This window comes from Cetorhinus maximus, chromosome 6 (assembly GCF_964194155.1).
Source record: "Cetorhinus maximus chromosome 6, sCetMax3.hap1.1, whole genome shotgun sequence".
NCBI lineage: Eukaryota > Metazoa > Chordata > Chondrichthyes > Lamniformes > Cetorhinidae > Cetorhinus > Cetorhinus maximus.
In genome coordinates this window covers 129,870,328-129,894,562 of record NC_135884.1, presented here as the reverse complement: position 1 = coordinate 129,894,562, position 24,235 = coordinate 129,870,328, and the positions used below count along the sequence as shown (strand labels likewise).

Genomic DNA, 24,235 nt, shown 5'->3' with positions numbered 1-24,235 from the left:
CTTATATTTCACCTCTTTTCCATTTTTCCTTAGTTCTGATGAAGAGTCATTCGGACTTGAAACATTAACTGTATTCCTCTCCGCAGATGCTGTCAGACCTGCTGAGTTTTTCCAGGTATTTTTGTTTTTGTTCTAGATTTCCAGCATCCGCAGTATTTTGCTTTTAAGTTATAGAGTACCTTTATAAAACACTGGTTAGGCCCCAGCTGAAGTATTGTGCCCAATTCTGGACACCATATTTTGGGAAAGATGTGAAAGTACGAGAGAGGGTGCGGATAAGATTTACGAGAATGGATCCAGGGTCGCAGTACTTCAGTTACGTGGATAGAATGGTGAAGCTGGGGCTGTTCTCCTTAGAGAAAAAATTGAGAGTAGATTTGATATTTTGCTCTGATTTGTTCAAAATCATTAACAGTCTGGACAGAGTAAATTAGGAGAAACTGTTCCCATTGGCAAAAGGGTCAAGAACCAGAGGAGCTGAATGGCAAAAGAACCAAAGGCAACATGCGGAAAAGCTAAAAGCTACTGCGGATGCTGGAAATCCAAAACAAAAACAGAATTACCTGGAAAAACTCAGCAGGTCTGGCAGCATCGGTGGAGAAGAAATCAGTTAACGTTTCAAGCCTTCACGGCCCTTCGGCAGAACTGAAGCATAGTTAGGAGAAAGGAGAGAAAAAGCTTCATTATGCAGCAAGTATTGTAACCATTCTATCAGCCCATTCGGCTATCTGATATTATGATGGCATTCATTCAAGATGTTCAGGTGCATGCAGATGTACCTGAATGTGCTATTCTAACACTGAGCAACATTGTGCAGGTGGCAACTAGCGGTGCATTGCACACATGGTAATCTGTAGGCCTCTGTTGTGCCACTGACACAACTCATTTTCCCACCTGGAGAGTTTTAGGATGGTCTTTAGAATTGGAGATAGAAACAGAGATTAGGTGGGACTAGGCTATAATGGCATTTCAGCACAAGTATGAGTACATTAAATTTGAGGCACTGCTGATGGTAGCCAATGTGGAGCAGCCAGGACAGGAGTGATGGGTGAGTGTGACAGTGCAAAATAGGATACCGGCAGCAGAACTTTGGATGAACTAAATTTTACAGATGGTGAAGGATGGGAAGCTAAGAGAGTCGAAAGCATTGGAATAGTTGAATTGGGGTATGAAAAAGGCCTAGATGAGGGCTTAGCAGTAAATGGGCTGATGTAGGGGTGGAGACGGACTATGTTATGGAGGTGGAAGCAGGCAGTCTTTGAGATGGAGAGAACGTTAGGAAATTCAGTTTGCAGTTGAATAAGTGCTTGAAGTTGTAGTTTACTTCAGCCTGAGACAATGTCCAGGGAGGTGTATGAATTGATCAAAAGAGTACAGTTTGCAGTGGGGCTGCGAATGATGACTTTGGTTGTTCCATTATTAAATTAGAGGAAACTAGATGTCTGATGAGCAGACCAATAACACAAAGACAGCGGAGAGAGGTGTTGGAAAAATTAGGCTGGGTGTTATCAGCATGCATGTGGAAGTTGACCTTTCATCTATGTATTATGTTGCCAACGGGCAACATCTAGATGAAGAAGGGCGGAGGGTGTCAAGATAAAGCCTTGGGGAAATCTGGAGTTAATGATGCAGGGATGGCAGGGAAAGCTATTGTTGGAGATTTTGTGGTTCACCGTTCCAGTTCCTGGGCTCCAGCCCCCGCTGCTCATAGCCTCGATTCCTGGGGCTCCGGCTCCTGCTGCTCGCAGCCTTGATTCTTAGGCTCTGGCTCCTGCTGCTCCCTGGCCATGGTTCCCAGGCTCTGGGCCTCACTGCTCCTCAGCCTTTGTTTCCAGGCTCCTGTTTTCGCTGATCCCTGCCTTCAGTCATTGGGCTCTGGCTCTCACTGCTCTCCAGCCTCGGTCACTGGGTTCCAGTCTCATATCAATAGCTCTTGATGACAACAGGTGTAAGGGTTGGGAATGGGATGGGTATGGCAATGGTGGGGGGAGGGGAATGGCACGAGGAGGGCATAGCATGGAAGGGGGGGATGGCATGGGAGAAGAGGGGTTAGGATGTAGGGGAGGAATGCCTGGGAGGAAGGGGATGGCATGGGACAGGGAGTGGATCGTATGCAAGAGTCAGGGTATTGCATGGGAGGGTGGGAGAATGGGGAGGATAGAAATGTCAGTGTGAGGTGGAGAATTAAAATGACAGGCCACTGGAAGCTCTGTGTCATGCTTGCGGACTGAACGGAGGTGCAATTGGTGTTTGATCTCCCCAACGTGGAGGAGACCACATTTTGAGACATGACGACAGTACACTAGATTGAAAAAAGTACGTGTTAATCACTGCTTCACCTGTACGGAATGTCTGGAGACTTGGATAGCAAGGAGAAAGAAGGTAAAAGGGTAGGTTTACATCTTTGTGTTTGCATGGAAAGGTACTATGAGAAGGGGACAGGATGTTGGGGGTCACTGAGGAATGGGCCAATATACCACAGAGGGAACGGTCCCTTCGGAATGCTGAAAGAGGAGGGGAGGGGAAGATGTGCTTGGTGGTGGCATCACACTGGAGGTGGTGAAAATGGCAGAAAATAATCTGTTGAACACAGAGCCTGGTGGGGTGGAAAGTGAGGTGGTTCTGGGAAAGAGGGAAAGGGGTAAGAGCAGGAAATGTGGCAGACATGGTCAAGGGACCATGGGGCAGTAGTGTTGGGGGGAATCCTTGGTTGAGGAAAAAAGACATCTTATGGAATGTTGCATCATCAGAACAGGTGCAAAGTAGAGTAACTGCAACAGTGGAATGAAATCCTTACAGGGTGTAGGGTGCAAGGAAGTGTAGTCAAGATAGCTGTGGGAGTCAGTTGGCATTTTAGTTGATAGCCTATTGCCAGTAATGGAGACAGAGAAGTCAAGGGAAGGGAAGATTCAGAGATGAACCATGTGAAACTGAGAAGGGTGGAAATTGGAAACAAAGTTAGTCAAGTTTTCCAATTCATGGTGAGAGCAGGGCATGGTAACCGACACAGTCACCAAAGTACCGGAAAAAGAGTTGAGGGAAGGGACCCCAAGTAAGACTGGAACAAGAAATATTTGACATATCCTACAAAAAGGCAGACTTAACTAGGACCCATAATGTTGTCCATAGCAACACTTTTTATTTGGAGGAAGTAAGACAAGTTCAAGGAGAAGTTCTTTTGTGAGAGAACATGTTCAGTCAGGCAGAGGAAGGCAGTGGTCAATGGAAACTAGTTGGGCCTCTCTTCAAGGAAGAGCTGGTGGGGGATTGAGGTGTAGACAAATTAAATGTCCATGCTAAAGGATTGGTTAGGGCCAGGAAATTGGAAACTTTAAAGTGATGGGGGGAATCAGAAGTGTCATGATGTAGGCAGGTAGAGACTGGACAAGGGAGAAAAAAGTAAGAGTCATGGTAGGAAGAAATCAGTTCAGTGAGGTAGGAACAGGCTGAACTGATAGGTTGACTCATGTAGTTTTGTTTATGAATCTTGCGAAGGAGATCGAAGTGAGCTGTATGGGGTTGGAGAACTATGAGGTAGGAATCTGTCCAGGGAAGATCACCAAGACATGAGTTCAGTGATTGTTCTGGAATCAATGGCTTGATGCTTGTTGGTGGGATCATGGTCCAGGGGGAGTTAAATAGTTAAAAACAAAAAACTACTGCGGATGCTGGAAATCCAAAACAAAAACAGAATTACCTGGAAAAACTCAGCAGGTCTGGCAGCATTGGTGGAGAAGAAAAGAGTTGACGTTTGGAGTCCAATGACCCTTCAACAGAACAGAGTTAAAGAGTTGTTGGAGAGATGGCATTCAGCCTCTGCAAGGTCAGTTTGCCAGACATACAACGCCACCCTATCATGGACCTTCTTTTTGTTATTGCCCCAACCACCCCTTACTCAAAATCTATTACCTCTCTAACTTTTCCCAGTTCTGATGAAAGGTCACAGACCTGAAACGTAAACTGTTTCTCTCCACAGATGCTGTCAATAGCCTGCTGAGTATTTCCAGCACTTAGCTTTTTTAATGATTGACAGAAGCACAAAACACAGGACTGGAATTAAACTATTCAGAATGAGAAATGAGAAGGATCACCATCCCAACTGCTAACCGACTTCTCCTTCTGGCGCTGCGCAATAACCTTACCCGCTCGAGTCTCCACCCCCGAGATCGGTGCGCGTGCGCCCATGTCGGCGGCGGCGGCGGGGGGGGGGGGGGTTGGAAACATACGTGTGCGATGACGTTTCGGAAGTGGGCGGGGCCTGGCGCGAGGGTGGAGGTTGCGAAACAACGTTGGTTGGATTCAACGATTAAAGCGAGCGGAGCTTGTGATCCGCCAGCAGTTTGTATGGAGAGATTATGCAGAGCAGAAGCCCACACTCTCACTTTACTGGAGGCCAAACATACCCATTTTAGCTAGAAACACGCACTTCATTCGCACCTCTGTCTTTTAATTTTTTTCTGTATTTCCACATATATTTCCCCATTCCCGCCCCTTGATAGAAGAGGAGGAGGAGAAGGAGAAAGGGGGGCGGCAGGACAATCTGAACGAGGGCGAGGTCTTCTTCACTTAAACCGGAATTAAAAATAATAGCGAAGGATAATTTAAAAAGAATCAATTCCGCTGGAGGGGTCCTGACTCTTCCTCCCCCTTCCAGGTGATGCCCTCTGATTTCATCTCGCTCCTCAGCGCGGATCTGGATCTTAATTCGCCCAAGAGTTTGTATTCCAAAGGTAAGGAAGCGTTCGATCGCCTCTTTTCTTAATTTACTTTCTTTTGTGTGTGTGTGTGTGTGTATTCAGTTGTAAAATAACGCACCACGTTTTCCGAGATAATTTTCGAGGTTTTCCCAGCTTACTGTAGGCCGTAACTGAAAGATAGTTGACAGCCTCGCATTGATGGTGTGGTATAGGATTTTAACAAAATTAAAGAGGAAGGCAAATAATTAATTCCGATTTGGATTAAGTGTCCCTTTTCTGCGGGCAACCTAACTTGATGGGGGATAATGTTTGATTGACGTACCCGTCCACCTGTCAGGGACGTGTCTTTGACCCAGGGTAAATTGGAAGGTTGTTCTCGCACAGCCATCAACGTAGGCGGTCTTGTTATTTACAAATAACGTTGGGTTGACGAGGGTTGCGTTTATTGAGGAATTAACCCAGAGCTACAAAACTCTGTATTTCTATTTGGAAATGGTGATTCTGCTGGGTCAAACTTTTAACTCGAACACAGACTTGGGTGATGTTACCTCCTACTGTCGATTCATGTAGGCTAGACAGTAGCTTGGGGGAAAATATGTATGCTTTTTAACTCGATGGTTTAACTGCTATTGTAATACAAAAGCAGAAAATGCTGCAAACCTACAGGCCAGCAACATTAGTGGAGAGAACGACAGACGAGGACCTATCTATCATAAGTCCGCTTGATTAAGGTTGTGGATAATTCTCGCAATTTTAAGTGTTTATTTGCACTTTTGCAAGCTTTTCAGGATATCACCAACTCAAACACAGGAATTGTGTTTACCAGCATTACGATCATAAATAAAGGACCCTGTACATTAATATTTTCTCACAATTTTGTGGATAATGATGAGAATGACAACTCTGCACTTGTAGGGTTCAGTTGTACATTTAATGCTGATTTGTACTGTACTTGAGAATTTTTTCCCAGGGCCGTCTGCGTTCTGAAAATCTGATCAGAATTGAAATGGCAAAGTGCCATGTGAAGCCAGGTGCTTCCTTACAGTGGGTTGCGGGGGGGAAGAAATCCAGAGGAAGCCTATTTTGAATCACTGCCACACGTCTCCTGGCATCTGGCTACAGAATGGTATTGTTGATGAGCTTTGAACAGGCTGTCTGTTTGTCCTCAACAGGAGTCATGTGGGAGAATAAGAATAGAGAAAAAGCCCTTTTTGATTGTTGTCTTCATTTTTTTCATTACTTTTGAAGACACTGGTCTTTTTGGGACATGATTCCATGATATCTTAAACAGGCGAAGCAGTTGTAGTGGAGCATGATCTTGTCCCCATTTGAAGTCACTTTTCAATGGGTGGGGGGTCACTGAAAAGCAGCTATGGGTGGAAAACCTAGCTGAATCCTTCCCAAACCAAGGAAGGTGAAAGCCAATTGACCCCACAGTGCAATCCCGTTCCTGTTAACACAGACCCTAACTCAGACCTATGACCTTCTGGTTTGTATGCCTCTATTGCCCTGTGCCTTTACTAATACAGCTATCAAATGAGTTTAGATTTTTTTTTTAAATGGGGAGTCTCTACCTCCAGATAATTCTTGATGGAAAAATGAGAAACACTACTTAAATTAGGATGGTTATTGTTACCTCTTTCACTTACCTTTGTTCTTTTAAACATGTGTCCTGACTATAGTGTCATTGGCAAGTAGCTTTCTTATTGCAAGTGGTTACAGATATTGTGCAACTTTTCATAGATCTTGTCAGTAAGATGATTACTTGCAAATGGTGAGAAAAACTGATTCGTCCTGTTCTTAGCCAAAATTGATTAATTTCCAGTCATAGATTTTAGCAATATGGTAAGCCAATCTGTGTCAATAATGTGCAAAATGATTTGGAATTAGTTGAGTTGAAAATAATTTCTTAAATCTGAAAATTTGTAATATTGTTTTAAATCAGTTTTGGTCCATCTGCAAGCTGGAAAAGGTGTTGTAGATAGCATTCCTATCAACTTATTCCATGTGCCACCTAGGTTTTTGCCACATGAATATATTTTTTAATATAAATGTTCCATGCAAAGAAGAGGCTAAAATATTTTGAAAACTTGGCTTTCTGAAAATCTCAAACACTTAAACTGAGATTGAGCATTGTTCCATGGAGGGCGATGCTGATCTGAGACCTGGATTTTTCTTCAATCTGAAGTTAGATTTTGAGTTAGTTGTAATGTGGATATAATTAAAATGTAAAAATAGAATCTGCATTATTATCATTATCTGTTAAGTGAGAAGTGGCTGGTCAGATGAATTGTGTAACATCAGTTCAAGCCTCATACTGTGTAATTCTGTATTTTATAGGCTTTGCAACCATTGTCTGTAAATACAGGGAAAATATTTGATTGAACCATTAAGTAGCAAACAGTGGCTACCCAGGAGCTATTGAAAGGCAATAATGTCATGAGAGTTCAGATGATGGTTTACAGTGAGTGGAGCCCTTTTCAGTTTACAATAAAGAAATTCCTCTTTGTTCTGTGGAGTTAATTGGGAGTGTGTGCTTATTTTGTTTTGGATAATTTATCCCTACTCATGGGAATTATTGTGGACATTGGCCAGTGCATATTCAAAATTTAATGCTTGACCAATTCCTACATTGAAGAGTAATTGCAGCATAATCATTGAAAATGTATTCAGTGACAATCCAGTTAATTTATTGGGATGTATTTATGCTATAATTTTTGAAAGAAAATGCTCTATGTTAACATGAAGCCAGTACATATTATGATACTTTTTTTTTTAACTTGTTCACCATTTCCCAGAGAAATTATACCATTCATTTTGTCTTTGAAATTGGATGATATGGGATGAAAGTTGGATGAGCAGAATTTATTGATTAAAAACAACACTGAGTTTGGTGCTGTCTTGCAGCAAAGATAGCGTGCATGGGTTGCCAAAATGCTGTAATGCTAAGAAAACTGTGTATAATGCCATCCTTATATTGTGATGTTTAGACATCCCATAATATTGTCGCATGAATGATGTCACAAATGACAGTGAGCAATTCAGACAATAGTTTAATTGCAACTTGTTTCCTCATAGCCCATTATAGACCAATTGTCAGTAACAGTCTATACTGCAGTTAACTGTCGGCTTTAGAGGCTTCTTCATGGTCAGTTGAAAATCTGATTGCGTGGGAAATTCACAGCATTCTCACTGAGATTTAATTGTAGCTTCTGTTTGAGAGTCTAGTATTCTGATAGTTATTCCATTTTTAGAATATTTCATATTGATACATAAAATCATTAATTGTTGGTTGCAGCCAGTACAATCCCTATCTTTTAGAGATATGAATGATTGGAATTTATGTAATTTGCTATACTGCTTTGTACATCGCATTTCTTTATTCTAGAGAAATTCAGTTTATAACTTTGTAATTTTTACCCTTCAGCATGGTGTCATGGTTCCTCTAAATGGACTGATACTGGAAGTGGCATTGGTCGCAACATTTGAGAGAGAAAATTTACCAGTCACTTGGAATAAAGGGGAAAGGGTTGGTTGCTAGGGAACTAGATTAAGCAAGTGTATTGATCTAGGTTTTAAAAATAGCTACAGTATGAGATTTTGCTAGTTGTCATTTTGCTCATAGTGATGAAACTATTGTATCTAATTTCCAGGATTGTTTTGTAATGTACTGTACATGGATAGCTGTCCACTTGCCATGCTATCCATTCGTTACATTCTTTTATAATTTGTCCACTTTTTAATAGACAATATTGATATTTACTTTATTTCTAGCTAAGAAGTATACATACTTCAGTAAGCAGTAAGTATGCATGCTCTTTGTATATAATGTCATATGGAGCACTTGTTATAGTATATGTTTCACATTCCTTCCTTGTAAATGCATTGTGAGTCATATAGCATTATACAGTTCATTACGTTAGGGTGAGGTGTGCTCAGTGATGGAGCCAGATCATTCATTGTTGGGGAATGCTGAAGGCTTGCAAGGTTGAGATTCTATCATAGGTTACAGCAACAGGTCCCTTGAGGCATTCTGCACTGTAGTGCTTATGTCCTCATCAGGTAGACATATGTAGAAAAATGTCAAATGAAAGTTTAAAACAACAATTCATTAATGCATGATTTGGGGTAAACTCTAGGAATGAATAAACAATTGGCTTAAGGTTGGAAAACTCCTTGTTTGAAGAGTTATATTGGAATGGGGGGAAATACTGAGTGGGCGCCTTGGGTCTTGGTGTTGAGATCACTGAGTCTCATTACAATCAATGACCTGGATTCAGAAACTGAATGTTAAGTGGACAAACGTACAAATGTTACCAAATTCGGAGGATGAGGCATAAAAGCAGGCTACACTAGACCTGGTATTGAACAATGAGATAGGATTAATTGATAACCTCATAGTGAAAGTACCCCTGAGTAGCAGCGGTCATAATATGATTGAATTGTACACTCGTTTTGAGGGAGCAACAAGTGCGTCCAAGACTAGCATTTTAAACTTGAATAAGGGCAATTATGAGGGCATGAAAGCAGAGCTTGCTAAAGGGAATTGGTAAATGAGGTTAAGGGATAGATCAATAGAGGTTCAGTGGCAGACATTCAAAGGGATATTTCAGAATACACAGAATAGATACATTCCAATGAGAGAGAAAATTCCAAGGGGAGGGCCTACCATCCGTGGTTAACTAAAAAAGTTAAAGATCGTATCAAACTTAAAGAAAAGGCATATAATTACTCAAAGATGGCAGGTCAGAAGATTGGAAAGAATATAAAGAACAGCAGAGAATGACAAAAGGCTGAATAAGGAGGGAAAAATTAGAGTATGAGAGAAAACTAGCTAGTAATATAAAGACAGATAGCAAGAGTTTCTACAGATATTTAAATAAGAAAAGAATTAACAAAGTGAGCGTTGGTCCTGTGGAAAGTACGTCTGGGGAATTGATAATGGAAAGTAGGGAGATGGCAGATGAATTATGCAGACAGCTATTTTGCTTCGGCCTTCACTATAGAGGACACAAGTAATATCTCAGAAATAACTGTAAATCAGGAAATGGAAGGGAGGGAGGAACTTGGGGAAAATTACAATCACCAGGGAAATGGTATTGAGCAAATTGTTGGGACAGCGGGCTGACAAATCCACAGGTCCAGATGGACTTCACCCTAAGGTCTTGAAAGAAGTGGTTAGTGAGATAGTTGATGTAAAGGCGAAATACTACGGATGCTGGAAACCTGAAACAAAAGCAAAAATGCTGGAAAAGCTCAGCAGGCCTGACGACCCTGTCTTTCTCTCCACAGATGCTAACATTTTGAGTCCGTATGACTCTTCTTTCTTCTATAGATAATGTACCGGTTTTAATTTTAATTCCCTCGAATCAGGGAAGGTTCCATTTGATTGGAAAATATCAAATATAACTCCTTTATTCAAAAAGGGAGGGAGACAGAAAGCAGGAAACTACAGGCCAATTAGTCTAACATCTGTTATAGGGAAAATAGTTAGAAGCTATTATTAAAGATATTATAGCTGAGCACTTAGATGTCACAGACAAAGGAACAAAGAGGTGTTGAAGGTGGTGATATTATCTAAACGAATGTGCTAATTAAGAATGGATGGTAGGACACTCAAGGTACAGCTCTAGTGGGGGTGGGGTGGAAAGACTGACAGGGCATTACAGGTATAGATTTAAAAATAATGGAAATAGGTGGGAAAAGAAAAATCTATATAAATTATTGGAAAAAACAAAAGGGAGGGGGAAGAAACGGAAAGGGGGTGGGGATGGAGGAGGGAGTTCAAGATCTAAAGTTGTTGAATTCAATATTCAGTCCGGAAGGCTGTAAAGTGCCTAGTCGGAAGATGAGGTGCTGTTTCTCCAGTTGGGCTTCACTGGAACAATGCAGCAAGCCAAGGACAGACATGTGGGCAAGAGAGCAGGGTGGAGTGTTAAAATGGCAAGCGACAGGGAGGTTTGGGTCTTTCTTGCAGACAGACCGCAGGTGTTCTGCAAAGCGGTCGCCCAGTTTACGTTTGGTGTCTCCAGTGTAGAGGAGACCGCATTGGGAGCAACGAATGCAGTAGACTAAGTTAGGGGAAATGCAAGTGAAATGCTGCTTCACTTGAAAGGAGTGTTTGGGCCCTTGGACGGTGAGGAGAGAGGAAGTGAAGGGGCAGGTGTTTCATCTTCTGCGTGGGTTTGGGGAGGTGCCATGGGTGGGGGTTGAGGAGTAGGGGGTGATGGAGGAGTGGACCAAGGTGTCCCGGAGGGAACGATCCCTACGGAATGCCGCCAGGGGGGTGAAGGGAAGATGCCTTTTGTTTTTCTATCACTGCTCCTATCACTGCTTGCTTGTCCCTACAACCACCCCTCCCCCAACTTCTCTCTCTCTCTCTCTCTCTCTCACTCTCTCTCTCTCTCTCTTCCCCCACCCCACCTTAAACCAGCTTATATTTCACCCCTCTCCTAATATTACTCAGTTCTGTTGGAGGGTCATGAGGACTCGAAACGTCAACTCTTCTTCTCCGCCGATGCTGCCAGACCTGCTGAGTTTTTCCAGGTAATTCTGTTTTTGTTATGGAGAGGATGTTTCTTCTTGTGAGAGATTCTAGAACTAGGGGTCATGGTTTAAAAATAAGGGATGCTCATTTAAAACAGAGATTAGGAGAAATTTTTTCTCTCGGGGCTGAGTCTTTGGAACTCTTCCTCAAAAGGTGGTAGAAGCAGAGTCTTTGAATATTTTTCAGGCAGTGTTAGGTTAAGTGAAACGTTATTGGGGTAGGCAGGAATGTGGGGTTGAGGTTACAATCAGATCAGCCATGATCTTATTGAATGGCGGAACAGACTTGAGGAGCCTAGTGGCCTACTCTTGCTCCTAATTCGTATGTTCATATGTAAATACAGAATGAGTTGAGTAAAAATATATTGTTGATGAAATTTATGGAATACGTGACATAGGTGGGAAAGCAAGCATTTTGTGAGAGATAGCTTAGGATGGTTTTAAAACAGACCTCGGCACCTCTGCACTCTGATGCTTTCCATTGATTAGACAAGTTGAGCAATCAGCAATGATAGCACAACATTGACCTGCATAGCTGAAGCAGTAGAATGCAAGTTAAACTGTGTATAACTCTGGCCAAACTGCACCTTGAATACTGTGTCCAGCTCTGAGAGGCTGCATGTAGCAGAATGCAGGCAGGTAGCTTGGATTTAGCAGTAATGGAATTTAATGGCAGTTATTTTTTATTCAGTCATGGGATGTGGGTGTCGCTAGTTAGGCCAGCATTTATTGCCCATCCTAATTGCCTTAAGGAATTTAAGAGTCAACCACATTGCTGTGGGTGTGGAGTCCATGTAGGCCAGATTTCCTTCCCTAAAGGATGTTAGTGAACCAGATGGGTCTTTACGACAATCAGCAATGGTTTCATGGTCGTCATCAGATTTTTAATTCCAGATTTTTATTGGTTTCAAATTTCACCATCTGCCATGGTGGGATTCAAACCCAGGTCCTCAGAGCATTACCCTGGGTCTCTGGAATACTAGTCCAGTGACAATACCTATATGCCACTGCCTACCCCCCATTACTGTGGTTTAGTATTTTGGGTTCTGGTCTGTAGCATTTCTCAAGATCCTGCAGCATGAATGAGGTAATTCTAGGAGAATATCTTTGGATCTAAGTTATTGAAGTAGTTGTGGGTATGAGATGACATGAGGGTAGGGGCTGGTGGGGGAGGGAGAGTGCAGAGAATGTCACCTGTTCTGACCTTGGATTCAGACCTCAAGATGAAACCTTTTTTAAGCACAAAATCTATTGTTACCATGTTTGCTGGCTGGATGTCAGTGTACAAACAAGGACAATTGGTCAGATGCTTCAGAGTTGGGGGAGTAGGACATTGCTTGTAGTTACCACGCTTGCTAGATTTGTATGTGGGATAAGAACAGGAGTGACCTTGGCTGTGATTTCAAAATGTAATCACTTCATCCTTTTAGTGATAAGCAGTCTTGACAATTAGTTTGGATCCTGATCAGATATTGTTTACTAATCTTGAATATATATAAAATCTGAGAACGATCAGATGTTAAACCCTACTCTTATGCAATTTGGTTTTATGTGGAATGACATTGGTGTTGTGAGCACTATGGCTGCACACAGTGGGGTAGATTCTGAGCAAATCTAGCAGCTCAAAACTGGGCATCCATGAGGCATTGTAGGCCATTAGCATCAGAATTGTATTTCACCACAATCTGGAAGCATTCTGGCTGGGTTTATCCTTCACTCTACCATTACCATCAAGCAAGGCACCCAACCCTGGGTCAATGAAGAGTGTGGGAAGTGAGGTAAGATGTAGCTTAACATCAAAGCAGCATTTGACTGAGTGGCATAAGAACACAAGAAATAGGTGTAGAAGTAGGTGATATGGTCCATCAAGCCTGCCCCGCCATTCATTATGACCATGGCTCACACTGGGCTTCAACTCCATTTTCCCACCTGCTCCCCATGTCCCTTAATTCCTTGAGAGACCAAAAATCTGTCTATCCCAGCCTCGAATGTATTCAACAATGTAGCATCCACAATCCTCTGGGATAGAGAATTCCAAAGATTCACAACCCTCTGACTGAAGCAATGTCTCTTCACCTCAGTACGAAATGATTGGCCCTTGTCTTGAGACGGCCAGTCTCCAACCAGCAGAAACAATCTCTCGGCATCTACCCTATCATGCCCCCTCAGGTTTTAATGAGATTGCCTCTCATTCTTCTAAACGCCACAGAATATAAGCCCAATTTACTTAGCACCTCATCATAAGATAGCCCCCTCATCCCAGGGACCATCAAGGAGCCCCAGTAAAATTGAAGCCAAGAGGAATTGGGGGACATCTTTCCATTGGCTGGAAGATACTCTTTCGAGTTATCAACAGTCACAGATTGCAACTCTTTTGAGTACAATCACAGTTCTTGGTTTCCGGGAGTGGGACATGAACCCACAACCATAGTAGAGATTATTTGAGGCCAATTATCTCAGCCCCAGGACATTGTGCAGGAATTCCTCAGGTCAGTGTCCTAGGCTCAACCATCTTCAGCTGCTTCATCAATGACCTTCCCTCTATTAAAAGGTCAGAAGTGGGGATATTTGCTGATGATTGCACAGTGTTCAGTTCCATTTGTAGCTCCTCCAGATAATCAGATAGTCTATGCCTGCAAACAGCAAGACCTGGGCAATATTCAGACTTGGGCTGCTAAGTGGCAAATAACACTCATGCCAGGCATCAACCATCTTCAACAAAGACAGTGGTTTTCTGACCGCCAAAATCCTGCTTGCACCAATCTGTGGTGTAATTCTTCTTGCTGTGTTCGGTGAGGGCCTGATGTTAACATTGTAGAGGCTGTATTGGTTTTGCCTGTCTCAGCTCCTGACTACACCAAAGCTGGCCTTTAAAATGACCCAACATTCCCTAAACTTCCGTGGCTTCTTGGCATTTGGTTAATTGTGGGCGATTATTTTATGTACATCGGTAACTTCTCATCCAGTACTTCAGCTGGATTATTAAGTTTTTTTTTCTGAAATGGAGAGTTCTGGTTAATTGTGGAATTAAAAAGTGAAATTCAACACTAATAATTAAATATAACAATATTTATAGTTATTGGTCACTTAAAAGTTTTTGCTCAGTTGGGCAAGTTGGGGGCATACCAAATCTGTTTTTGATTTTTGTGGTGAGCTTTGAATACATGACAGTTATGAAGCTGCAAAAGTGCCTAGATTTGTTTGCTTTTTCTATGGACTCCTAAAGCTTCCGTTGAAAAGTTTACTTTGTAGAAAGACTCCCAGAATGTTGCACAGACTGTGGTGCCTGAATGCAGATTCCTCAAATGTTTTACAATAAGCCATTGAACTCTGAATGGAAATTGCTGAAGCACAGCCAAAGAGCTGTTTTAGTCTTGGCAGTGTTCCAGAAATAGTATACCACCACCACCACCACATGCTGTTGTCAATTGATTTAAATTCCAGTTTCAGAAGGATTAACGTTTACTCATTACCTGAAGGCTTAACTTAGAAACTTTAGTGACTTTGGTTCTTCAAATATGGTTCATAATTACCAAGTATTTACAGCACAAACGGGTCACTGTCATGTTGGGCCACTATTTATACGCCACACAAGCCTCCTCCTTCCTTTCTTCATCTAACCCTATCAGCATATCCTTCTGTTCCTTTCTCATTTATGTGCTTATCTAGCTTCTCCTTAAATGCATCTACATCCTGAAATACAAAACATTATGCGTTAGATATATTTAATAAGTTCTTTTATTAAATTTGCTTTCTGCTGGACTTAACAGGCTTGGCACCTAGGTGAATACAATTTTTGTAGGTCCCACTACAGAGATTTTTTTTAGAACAGAATTTAAAAACATGGAGGACAATTTTGTTTTCATGAGACAGTTGCCTCTGTTTACCAAGTGCAGGTTGAAAAACAGTGAAATGCTTTTATTGCCCTGCTTCATTATTATTATTATAAATGACAAACTGAGTTTCATTTGAGCATGAATTAGCTTTTCTCTGAAGTTATTTTATAATAAAATCGTTACACTTGGATTTTCCACCAGCATAAGGGAGTCAGGTAACTCAAAATAAACACTGGCAAGTGACTTGCATGCTCTGGTCTCTTGGAGTTAGAGCAGTGCCAGTACAAAAGCAGCTAACAAGTGGTCGTGGAATTTAAATCTTGGTGAAGGCTTGAACATTTATCTCCAGTTGAAGATGACAGAGTTAGTAGAGAATTTCTCTTCAGAAAGAAGCAATTAAGTGGGATTTGATCACAAAAGTGTACCAATAAATGATAGTCATGAGCAGAATCATGACACGTATAAGTTACTTTGGGTGAAAGCTGACATCTTGTTCAATGAGCGTTTGTAAGCAAGCAGGGACTTAAAAATAGAGAATAAGGATCAGTTCACATTAACACTAACAGTTGTGGATCTGGTGCTGATGCTTAAATAGTTGCTGAGGAAAAATCTATGGCATGTGTGTGCACTTGATAGATTTATGCACATGATGCATGAATATTTTCCAAATATTTAAAATAGCATATATGGAGAAGGCAATAGGAATTACAATAATAGATTTGGATGAGGAAAGATGGGAGGAGGCTCAAATGGAGCATAATTGACAGCAAGGGCTGGTTGAGCCAAAAGGCCTGTTCTGTGCTGTATAATTCTATGTAGTATGTATATAAAACTTGCTTAAATGACACTTGAGATTGACCATGGCTGAATGGTAAGTAAAAAATCCAGTAAACTGCCAATTGAATTTGCTGTCACAACAATAACAAAAACAACTTGCATTTATATTGTAACTTGCAGGACTCTATGGAGCTAGAGTGGGGAAATGGGACTGACTACTTTGCTGTACAGAGAACTGGCATGGACTTAATGTGCTGAACAGCCTCTTTTTATGCCACAATGACTCCCTGACTCACTTTTAACGTTGTAAAACATCCCAGGGTGCTTTACTGGAGTGCAATCAGAAAACATTGACATTGAACCCCATTAGGTGATATCAGGATAGTTGATCTGAAGCTTGATCAAGGTGTTAGGTTTTTAAGGAGTATCTTCAAGGAGGGGGGAGAGGATTAAGGAGGGAATCCCAGAGCTTCAAGGCTTTGGCAGCTCAAGGTACAACAGCCAATGCTGGAGTGATGAAATTGGTGATACAGAGAAGAGGCTTGAAGTGGAAGAGTGGAGAAATCTTCGGAGAGTTGTAGGACTGGGGAGGTGACAGATGAGGACGGGGCAAGCCCACGGAGAAATAAGGATGAGAATTTTAAAATTGACTTAAAAGGGTTAACGTGTAAGATTTTTTTTCACTTGGCAAGAGGACATAGGCTCAGGATTGCCACCAGAAGAACCCATGCCTGTGAATAATGTCACCAAGGGCAGCCTTTTCCTTGCACAAGTTTATTGGAGCAAAGAGTGAATTGCCACATGAGACTTAAAGCACCATTAGATAAGTATCTGAAAAGGAAGAATATAAAAGAGAATGGGCAGTGAAATGGGCTTAAATTAGAGAACCCCAATTGAATTGTTAGTGTAAATATAATGGACCAAAGAGCCTCATTCTGTGCTGTGGATGTTATGATTCTGCAAAGTTGTGAATGTTAAGTATGAATCTGTGCTTAAATAATTTCTTATCTGTACAATTGGAGAAACCATTGTTATGCTTATTAGCTCTTGATGTCTTTATCTTGAGCTCTTTGGTGTTGTTTGGTCTGCACCTTAAGTCTGTAAAATGCAGGGCTATGGGCCGGGTGCAGGAAGGTGGGATTAGAAAGGGCACCTGGGTGTCCTCGGGCTGGCATGGACAAGCCGGGCTGAATGGCCTCCTTCTGTGCTGTAACTTTTCTATGGTTTGCTGAGAGCCGCCTTTATCATTTCATGCACTTTGGAACTATATAAAATATGCAGAAACCTTGTACAAATGATTAATATAGCTTAAGTAATTGTAGGATTGGATGTTATTTTTAGAAAATATAGCCATTAGTTCTCTTCATTGTCTAAAATAGCTTTTATACAAGCCCTATATTCCTTGAGAGAGTGGGATGTACTTATCTGGGGGACATAGTGTATAAGAATTAATTATAACAATATTTATTAAATATTAACTTAAGTTCATTATTTAATAATAAAAGATGTGTCAGCTTTACAATTGAAGGTTGGATAAAACTGGGGGGGGGAGGGGGGAAAGTCCAGCATTGGTAGAATTGAGTTTTTTTTTAAAAACCTTACCGGAGGGTAAAATTTAGGTGAGTACTTTGTGTTAACATTACAATCTACCGAAACATCAAGAATAGCTCCTTAAAATCTTAATATTCAGTGCATAAAATAAAAAAAATGTTAATCCAGGGAGCAGGTGATTTCCTTGAATCTGCAGGTTATTGATGGGCTACATCTGTGTTGCAAAGATACTTCTCTGTTTTGTGTTGGGAAAGCTGATGTTTAGGAATCTGAGCATGTTGGGTTATGTTTCTGTAAATGTTCTTGGTTGGAACATTGAACTCTCATCCTTGTAAAGCTTGATTTGTATTTTTCACGAGACTTGACTAAGGGTTTTTCTCTCATCAGGTTTCCATTTTTGTATTGGGCAAAGTGTACTGTATATTTTGTATGTTTGACCTGTGCCCATGTAACCTGAAGATCTCCATTTATCTCATTAAATTGAATTAATTAATATGGTTGGTGGCACTTATATGTGATAGTATTAAGTTACTTCTCTAATTGTGAAGCTAAATTTATGTCATGGAAGAATATGTGGAATGTTAATTTTTTTAATATAAAAAAAGCACCAAATAAATAGACCAATTTCATTTTTCTGTGCTCATTTAATAAGATTTAGTATTCACAAAGTTCTCCCAGTCAGTGAACTTCAATGTTATCTTATATGTGAGATGTTGAACTGAGGCCTTATATGCCTGTGAGGTGAATGTAAAATATATTGTGGCATATTTTCTCAAGAAGAGTAGGGAATTCTCCCAATTATTGCATTACTTATTGCTCAGCCAAAACCACTTTCACTTTGTGAAAAACTGCTACTTGATTTCACCTTTAAGTGGCCTAGCTTTAATTTTAAGCTTGTACCATCTTGTCCTGGATTCCCATAGTTTCTCTATATCAACCCCATTGAATCATTTTAAATTCTTAGATTAGATCACCCCTCTACCATATAAACTCGAGAGAATGCAAGACAAGTTAATGCAACCCATCCTCATAATTTAATCCTTAAAGTCATTGTATCGTTCTCATGAAGCTGTGCTGCACCCCGCCTAAGGCTGATATATCATTCCGGAAGTTTGATGTCCAAAACGGAAACCAAAGTTTTGTACAACCAAAGCATCACATCTGAATTCCAACCCACAAAGGCCATTATTCCATTAGCCTTTTTGATTGATATTTGTACCTGTACACTAGCCTTTGTTCATTTATGTATGAAATCTAAATCTCTTTGTTTCTTTGTAGCTCCTAATTTCTTTTTATTAAGAAAATATTCTGAATTGTCTTCCTTCAATCCAATGTGGATAATCTTGCACTTCTGCATATAGAACTCCCATCTGCCATAGCTTTTCTCACTCACTGTCCTTTGGAACTTTTGTACTGTGCTTCCTAATGTACTGTCATTTGCAAACTTGGATATGTATCTCTTTATATTATTTGCTTTGATGAAGGAATAAATAGCGAAAAACAGTACAGATCTCTCATTTCTCCGCATGAAACTCCATCTACCACTCAATGTCTGTCCATTTGTAACTCCTTTGATCCACATAATGTACTGTGCTTCCTAACTTTCTATCATCTGCAAACTTGGAGATACAAATTCTTCATCCAAGTCATTAATATATATGGTGATGGGGAGATGGTTAGATTCTCCCTTGTTGGCGATCGTCATTGCTTGGCACTTGTGTGGTGCAAATGTTACTTGCCACAGATCATCCCAAGCCTGAATGTTGTCCAGGTCTTGCTGCATGTGGATACGGACTGCTTCAGTATCTGAAGAGTTGTGAATGATGCAGAACATGTCATCACCAAACATCCCCACTTCTGAACTTATGATGGAGGGAAGATCATTGATGAAGCAGCTGAAGATGGTTGGGCCTGGGATACTGCTGCAGGAGTTCCTCACGGCAATGTCCTGGGGCTGAGATGATTGACCTCCGTCAACCACAACCATCTTGTTTTGTGTTCGGTATGATGCCAACCAGTGGAGATGTTTTCCCCCTGATTCCCATTGACTTCAATTTTGACAGGGTTCCTTGATGCCACAGTCAAATGCTGCTTTGGTGTCAAGGGCAGTCACTCTTGCCTCCCTTCGAGTTCAGCTCTTCACTCCATGTTTGGACCAAGGCTGTAATGAGGTCAGGGCCGAATGGCCCTAGCGGAACCCAAACTAAGTGTCGGTGAGCAGGTTATTGCTGAGTAAGTGCTGCTTGATAGTATTGTAGACGGCACCTTCCATTGCTTTGCTGATGATGGAGAGTAAGCTGATGGGGCAGAAATGGGCTAGATTGGATTTGTTCAGCTTTTTGTGTGCAGGGCATACTTCCACTGTTTTCCACATTGTTTGGTAGATGCCAGTGTTGTAGTGTTACTTATAGCTTGGCTAGGGGCACGGCTATTTCTGGAGGACCAGTCTTCAGTATTATTGCCGGAATGTTGTCAGGGTCCATCACCCTTTGCAGTATCCAGTGTCTTCAGCTGTTTCTTGATATCACGTGGAGGGAATTGAATTGTCTGAAGATGAGCATTTGTGACCCTGGGGACCTCCAGAGGAGGTCGAGGTGGGTCATCTACTCAGCACTTCCTACTGAACATGGTTGCAAATGCTTTAGCCTTATCTTTTGCACTGTTGTGCCGAATGTGGATATATATCATCATTGAGGATGGGGATAATGGAGCCCCCCCTCCAGTTGGCTGTTTAATTGTCCACCACCATTCACAACTGGATGTGGCAGAACTGCAGAGCTTTGATCTGGTAGTTGTGGGATGACTGTTGCATGGTACTTCTGCTGTTTGGCATGCAAGCAGTACTGTGTTGTAGCTTCACCAGGTTGACAGCTCATTTTTCGGTATGCCTGGTGCTGCTCCTGGCATGCCTTCCTGCACTCACTGAGCCAGGGTTGAATCCTTTTGGTTGATAGTAATGGTACAGTGAGGGATATTCTGGGCCATGAAGTTACATTTAAGACAGATGAGGAGAAATTTTTTCTCTTGAGGGTCATGAGTCTTTGGAACTCTTCCTCAAATGCCAGTGGAAGCAGAATCTTTGAATACTTTGAAGACAGAGATAGATTCTTGATAAGCAAGGGGGTGAAAGGTTATCAGGGGCAGGCAGGAATGTGGAGTTGAGGTTATTGAAGGGCCGAGTGGCCAACTCTTGCTCCTAACTCGTATATTTGTAATTCTGCTGCTGCTGATGGCCTACAGTCCCTAATGGATGCCTAGTTTTGAGCTACAAGACCTCCTCTGGGTCTATCCCATTTAGCACATTGGTAGTGCCACACAGTACAATGGAGGCTATTCTGAGATAGGACTTTGCCTTCACAAGGACTGTTATCACGTCTACCTATACTGTCATTGGCAGTTGTGTCAGAGAGGTAGATTGGTGAGGACAAGCAAGCTCCAGCAGATTTTTTTTCCTCTTTTTTTTCCTTTGGTTCCTTCACCACCCGCTGTAGGTTCAGTCTGGCAGATATGACCATTAGGACTCTGCCCAGTCTGTCAGTAGTGGTGTCACAGAGCCAATCCTGGTGACAGGTATTGATGCTCCCCCACCCAGAGTACGTTCTATGCCCATGCTACCCTTGGTGGTTCCTCCAAATGTTGCTTCATCAACTGAGGGAGGGTGGTTGGTGGTAATCAGTTGAAGATTTCCTTGCCCCTTTTTGACCTGATACCATGAGACTTTGTGTGGTTCAGATTCAATGCAGAGGACTCCCAGGACAACTCCCTCCCGACTGTATACCACTGTGCTGCTGCCTCTGCTGGATCTGTTTGCCAGTGGGACAGGACAGACCCAGGGATGGTGATGGTGGTGGCTGGAAGGTATGATTCTGAGAGTATGACTGTGTCAAGCTGTTGCTTGACTAGTCTGTGGATTAGCTCTCCCAATTTTGGCACAAATGTTAGTAAAGAGGATTTTGTAGGGCTGACGGGCTAGGTGTGCCTTTGTTTCCCGTGCTTAAGTTTACACTGGGGTGATCTGTCCAATTTTATTTCTTTTTGATTTTTTTTATAGTGGGTTGGTACAACTGAGTGGCTTGCTAGGCCATTGTAGAGGGCAGTTAAGAGTCAATGACATTGCTGTGGGTCTGGAGTCCCTTGTTGGCCAGACCAGGTAAGGATAACAGATATCCTTTCTTAAAGGACATTAGTGAACCATTTGGGTTTTTACAACAATCAATAGTTTCATGGCACCATGACCGAGACTAGCTTTCAATTCCAGATTTTTATTAATCAATTAAATTAATGAATTGAATTTCAGTTCCACCAGCTCCTGTGATGGGAATACATGTCCCAGTGGCATTAGCCTGGGCTACTGGATTCTAATCCAGCAACATTACCATTATGTCATCATCTCTTGTTCTAATTAATTGGCTTATATCTCAAGTTGTTAGTACCAACTGATCTGTTCTAAGTGTTGTAATTTAGGACTGATTCACCAGTACTAAATCAGTCCTTACAAAACCTCATGACTTATTAAGTTCAAATACACAAAAGAAACACAAAAAAAATTGCAAATAGGATTGAGTTGTTGAACTTTGAGATCGTCAGAGCTTGGAGGTTGCATTGTTACATACTGTAGTTTGGATACCTCTGCATTGTAATGATTATTTGCTTATAGCTTTTTGTCTAGCATGTTACCATAGATAACGGCCATCAGCTGAAACTCGTCTCTTAAACCTCAATAAAGGCAATTACAAAGGTATGAAGACATAGTCGGCTAATAACAAAGGAGAAATGAAAGGCTCTGCGATCACAGGCCCTGTTGCCAAGGAATGTGCAGATCTGTGGCCCAGGATTGCTTCCAATGCTGGGAGCATTGCATAACAATTGTAAAGGTTTCCTACAAAGATATCCGTGCAATTCAATAAATATTTTTACTCCGAGAAAAAAAAATAGACTGGGAAAATAGGTTAAAAGGTAGACAGTACATAAGCATTGGCAGACATTTAGGGAGATATTTCATAACTTTCAACGTAGATATCTTCCATTGAGAAAGAAGGACTCTATGAGAAGGATGCACCATCCTTGGCTAACTAAGGAAGTTAAGGATTATATCAAATTGAAAGGAATGGCATATAATGCTGCCAAGATTATTGGTAGGCCATAAGATTGGGAAAACTTTAGAAAGCAGCAAAGGATGACTTAAAAAAAACAAGAAATTAGAATGGGGGTAAACTAGCAAGAAATATAAAAGTAGACAGTCAGAGCTTCTACAAGTATATAAAAAAGGCAGAGTAGCTAAAGTAAGCATTGATCCCATTAGAGGATAAGGTTGGGGAATTACTAATGGGAAACGAGCAAATGGCAGACTTTGAGCAAGTATTTCGTATCTGTTTTCACAGTAGGAGACACTAAAAGAGGTAGTGTCCCAAGAATAGTAGAAAATGAAGGGCCAAAAAGGAAGGAGGAACTTAAAGTAGTCACTGTTACTGGGGTGAGGGTGGGGTCGTGAGGAAAACTAATGAGATTAAAGACTGACAGTCCCCTGGACCTGATGGCTTGCATTTATTTCTTATTTATGAACTGTAGCCTAACATCTCTCATTGGGAAAATGCTGGAATCCAGTAAGGTAGCAGTAGCAGGACGTGTAGAAAACCATAATACAATCAGGCAGAGACTACATGATTTTATTTAAGGGAAATATTGCTTGACATTATTATGGTCCTTTGAGGACAAGTAGGGTGGATAAAGGGGGACCAATAGATGTAGTGCTTTTGGATTTTCAAAAGGCATTTGATAAGATGCCACATAAAAGATTATTGCATTAGATAAAAGTTCATGGTGTTAAGAAATAATATGTTAGCATGCATTAGAGCATTGGCTAAGTAATAGAAAATGGAGAGTTGGATAAATGGTTTTTCTGGTTGGCAAATTGTAACTAGTCAGGTGTCATAGGCTTCTGTGCTGGGGCCTCACATTACTTATAATCTATATTAATGACTTGGATGATTTAGCCAAATTTGCTGATGACAGAAAGATGAGTAGGAAAATAAGTTACGAGGAGGAGACAGAGTCTGCAAAGTGATTATGGATAGGTTAATGAGTTGGCTAAAATTTGGCAGATGTGGGGAAAATGTGAGGTTGTCCACTTTGGTAGGAAGAATTGATTGCCAGAATGGCAAAGTTGGGATGTGGCTCATATGAACAAAGAAATTAGGTGCAGGAGTAGGCCACTCGGCCCCTCGAACCTGCACTGCCTTTGAGTAAGATCATGGCTGATCTGATTTGTAACCTGCTTACCCCCTGTCAAAATGTTAGCATGCAGTTAACTGAAAGTAATTAAGAAAGCAAATGGAATATTGACCTTTATTGAAATGGGGATGGCGTATGAAAGTAGGGAAGTCTTGCTCCAACTGTACAGGGCATTGCTGAGACCACACCGAGAATACTGCATACAGTTTAGGTTCCTTATTTAGGGAGGGATATGCTTGCTTTGGAAGCAGTTGAAAGTTAACTAGGTTGATTCTTGAGATGGAGGGATTGTCTTCTGAGGATAGGTTGGGCCTGTACTCATTGGAGTTTAGAAGAATGAGAGATCATCTTATTGAAGCATATAAGATTCTAAGGGGGCTCAACAGGGTAGATGCTGACAGTGTGCTTCCCCTCTAGGAGGAATCTAGAGCTAGGGGGCACAATTTCAGAATTAGGTCTTTTCTATTTAAGATGGAGATGAGGAGGAATGTTTTCTGAGGGCTGTTTTTCTTGGAATTCTCTAACCCAGAGATGGGTGGAGGCTGGGTAACTGATTATATTCAAGGTTGGGTTAGACAGATTTGTGATCTAAAAGGG

At 41.4% G+C, this 24,235-nt stretch overlaps 2 protein-coding genes across 3 annotated transcripts in view; both read left to right on the top strand.

Annotated features, from left to right (window-relative positions):
* The window catches only part of kars1 (lysyl-tRNA synthetase 1), a 531,769-nt gene that overhangs the window by 231,812 nt on the left and 275,722 nt on the right, over positions 1-24,235 (top strand). The window lies entirely within an intron of this gene.
* Positions 4,268-24,235, top strand: part of nfat5b (nuclear factor of activated T cells 5b) — a 205,639-nt gene continuing 185,671 nt past the window's right edge. Inside the window, exon 1 of one of the 2 annotated variants that reach the window (XM_078544498.1) lies at positions 4,268-4,730. In XM_078544498.1, the coding sequence (XP_078400624.1) occupies positions 4,658-4,730 (73 nt within the window). In that variant the 5' untranslated portion in view covers positions 4,268-4,657. Of the gene's footprint in view, positions 4,731-5,131; positions 5,236-24,235 lie in introns of those variants that run through there. The other variant, XM_078544499.1, reaches the window with a different exon arrangement.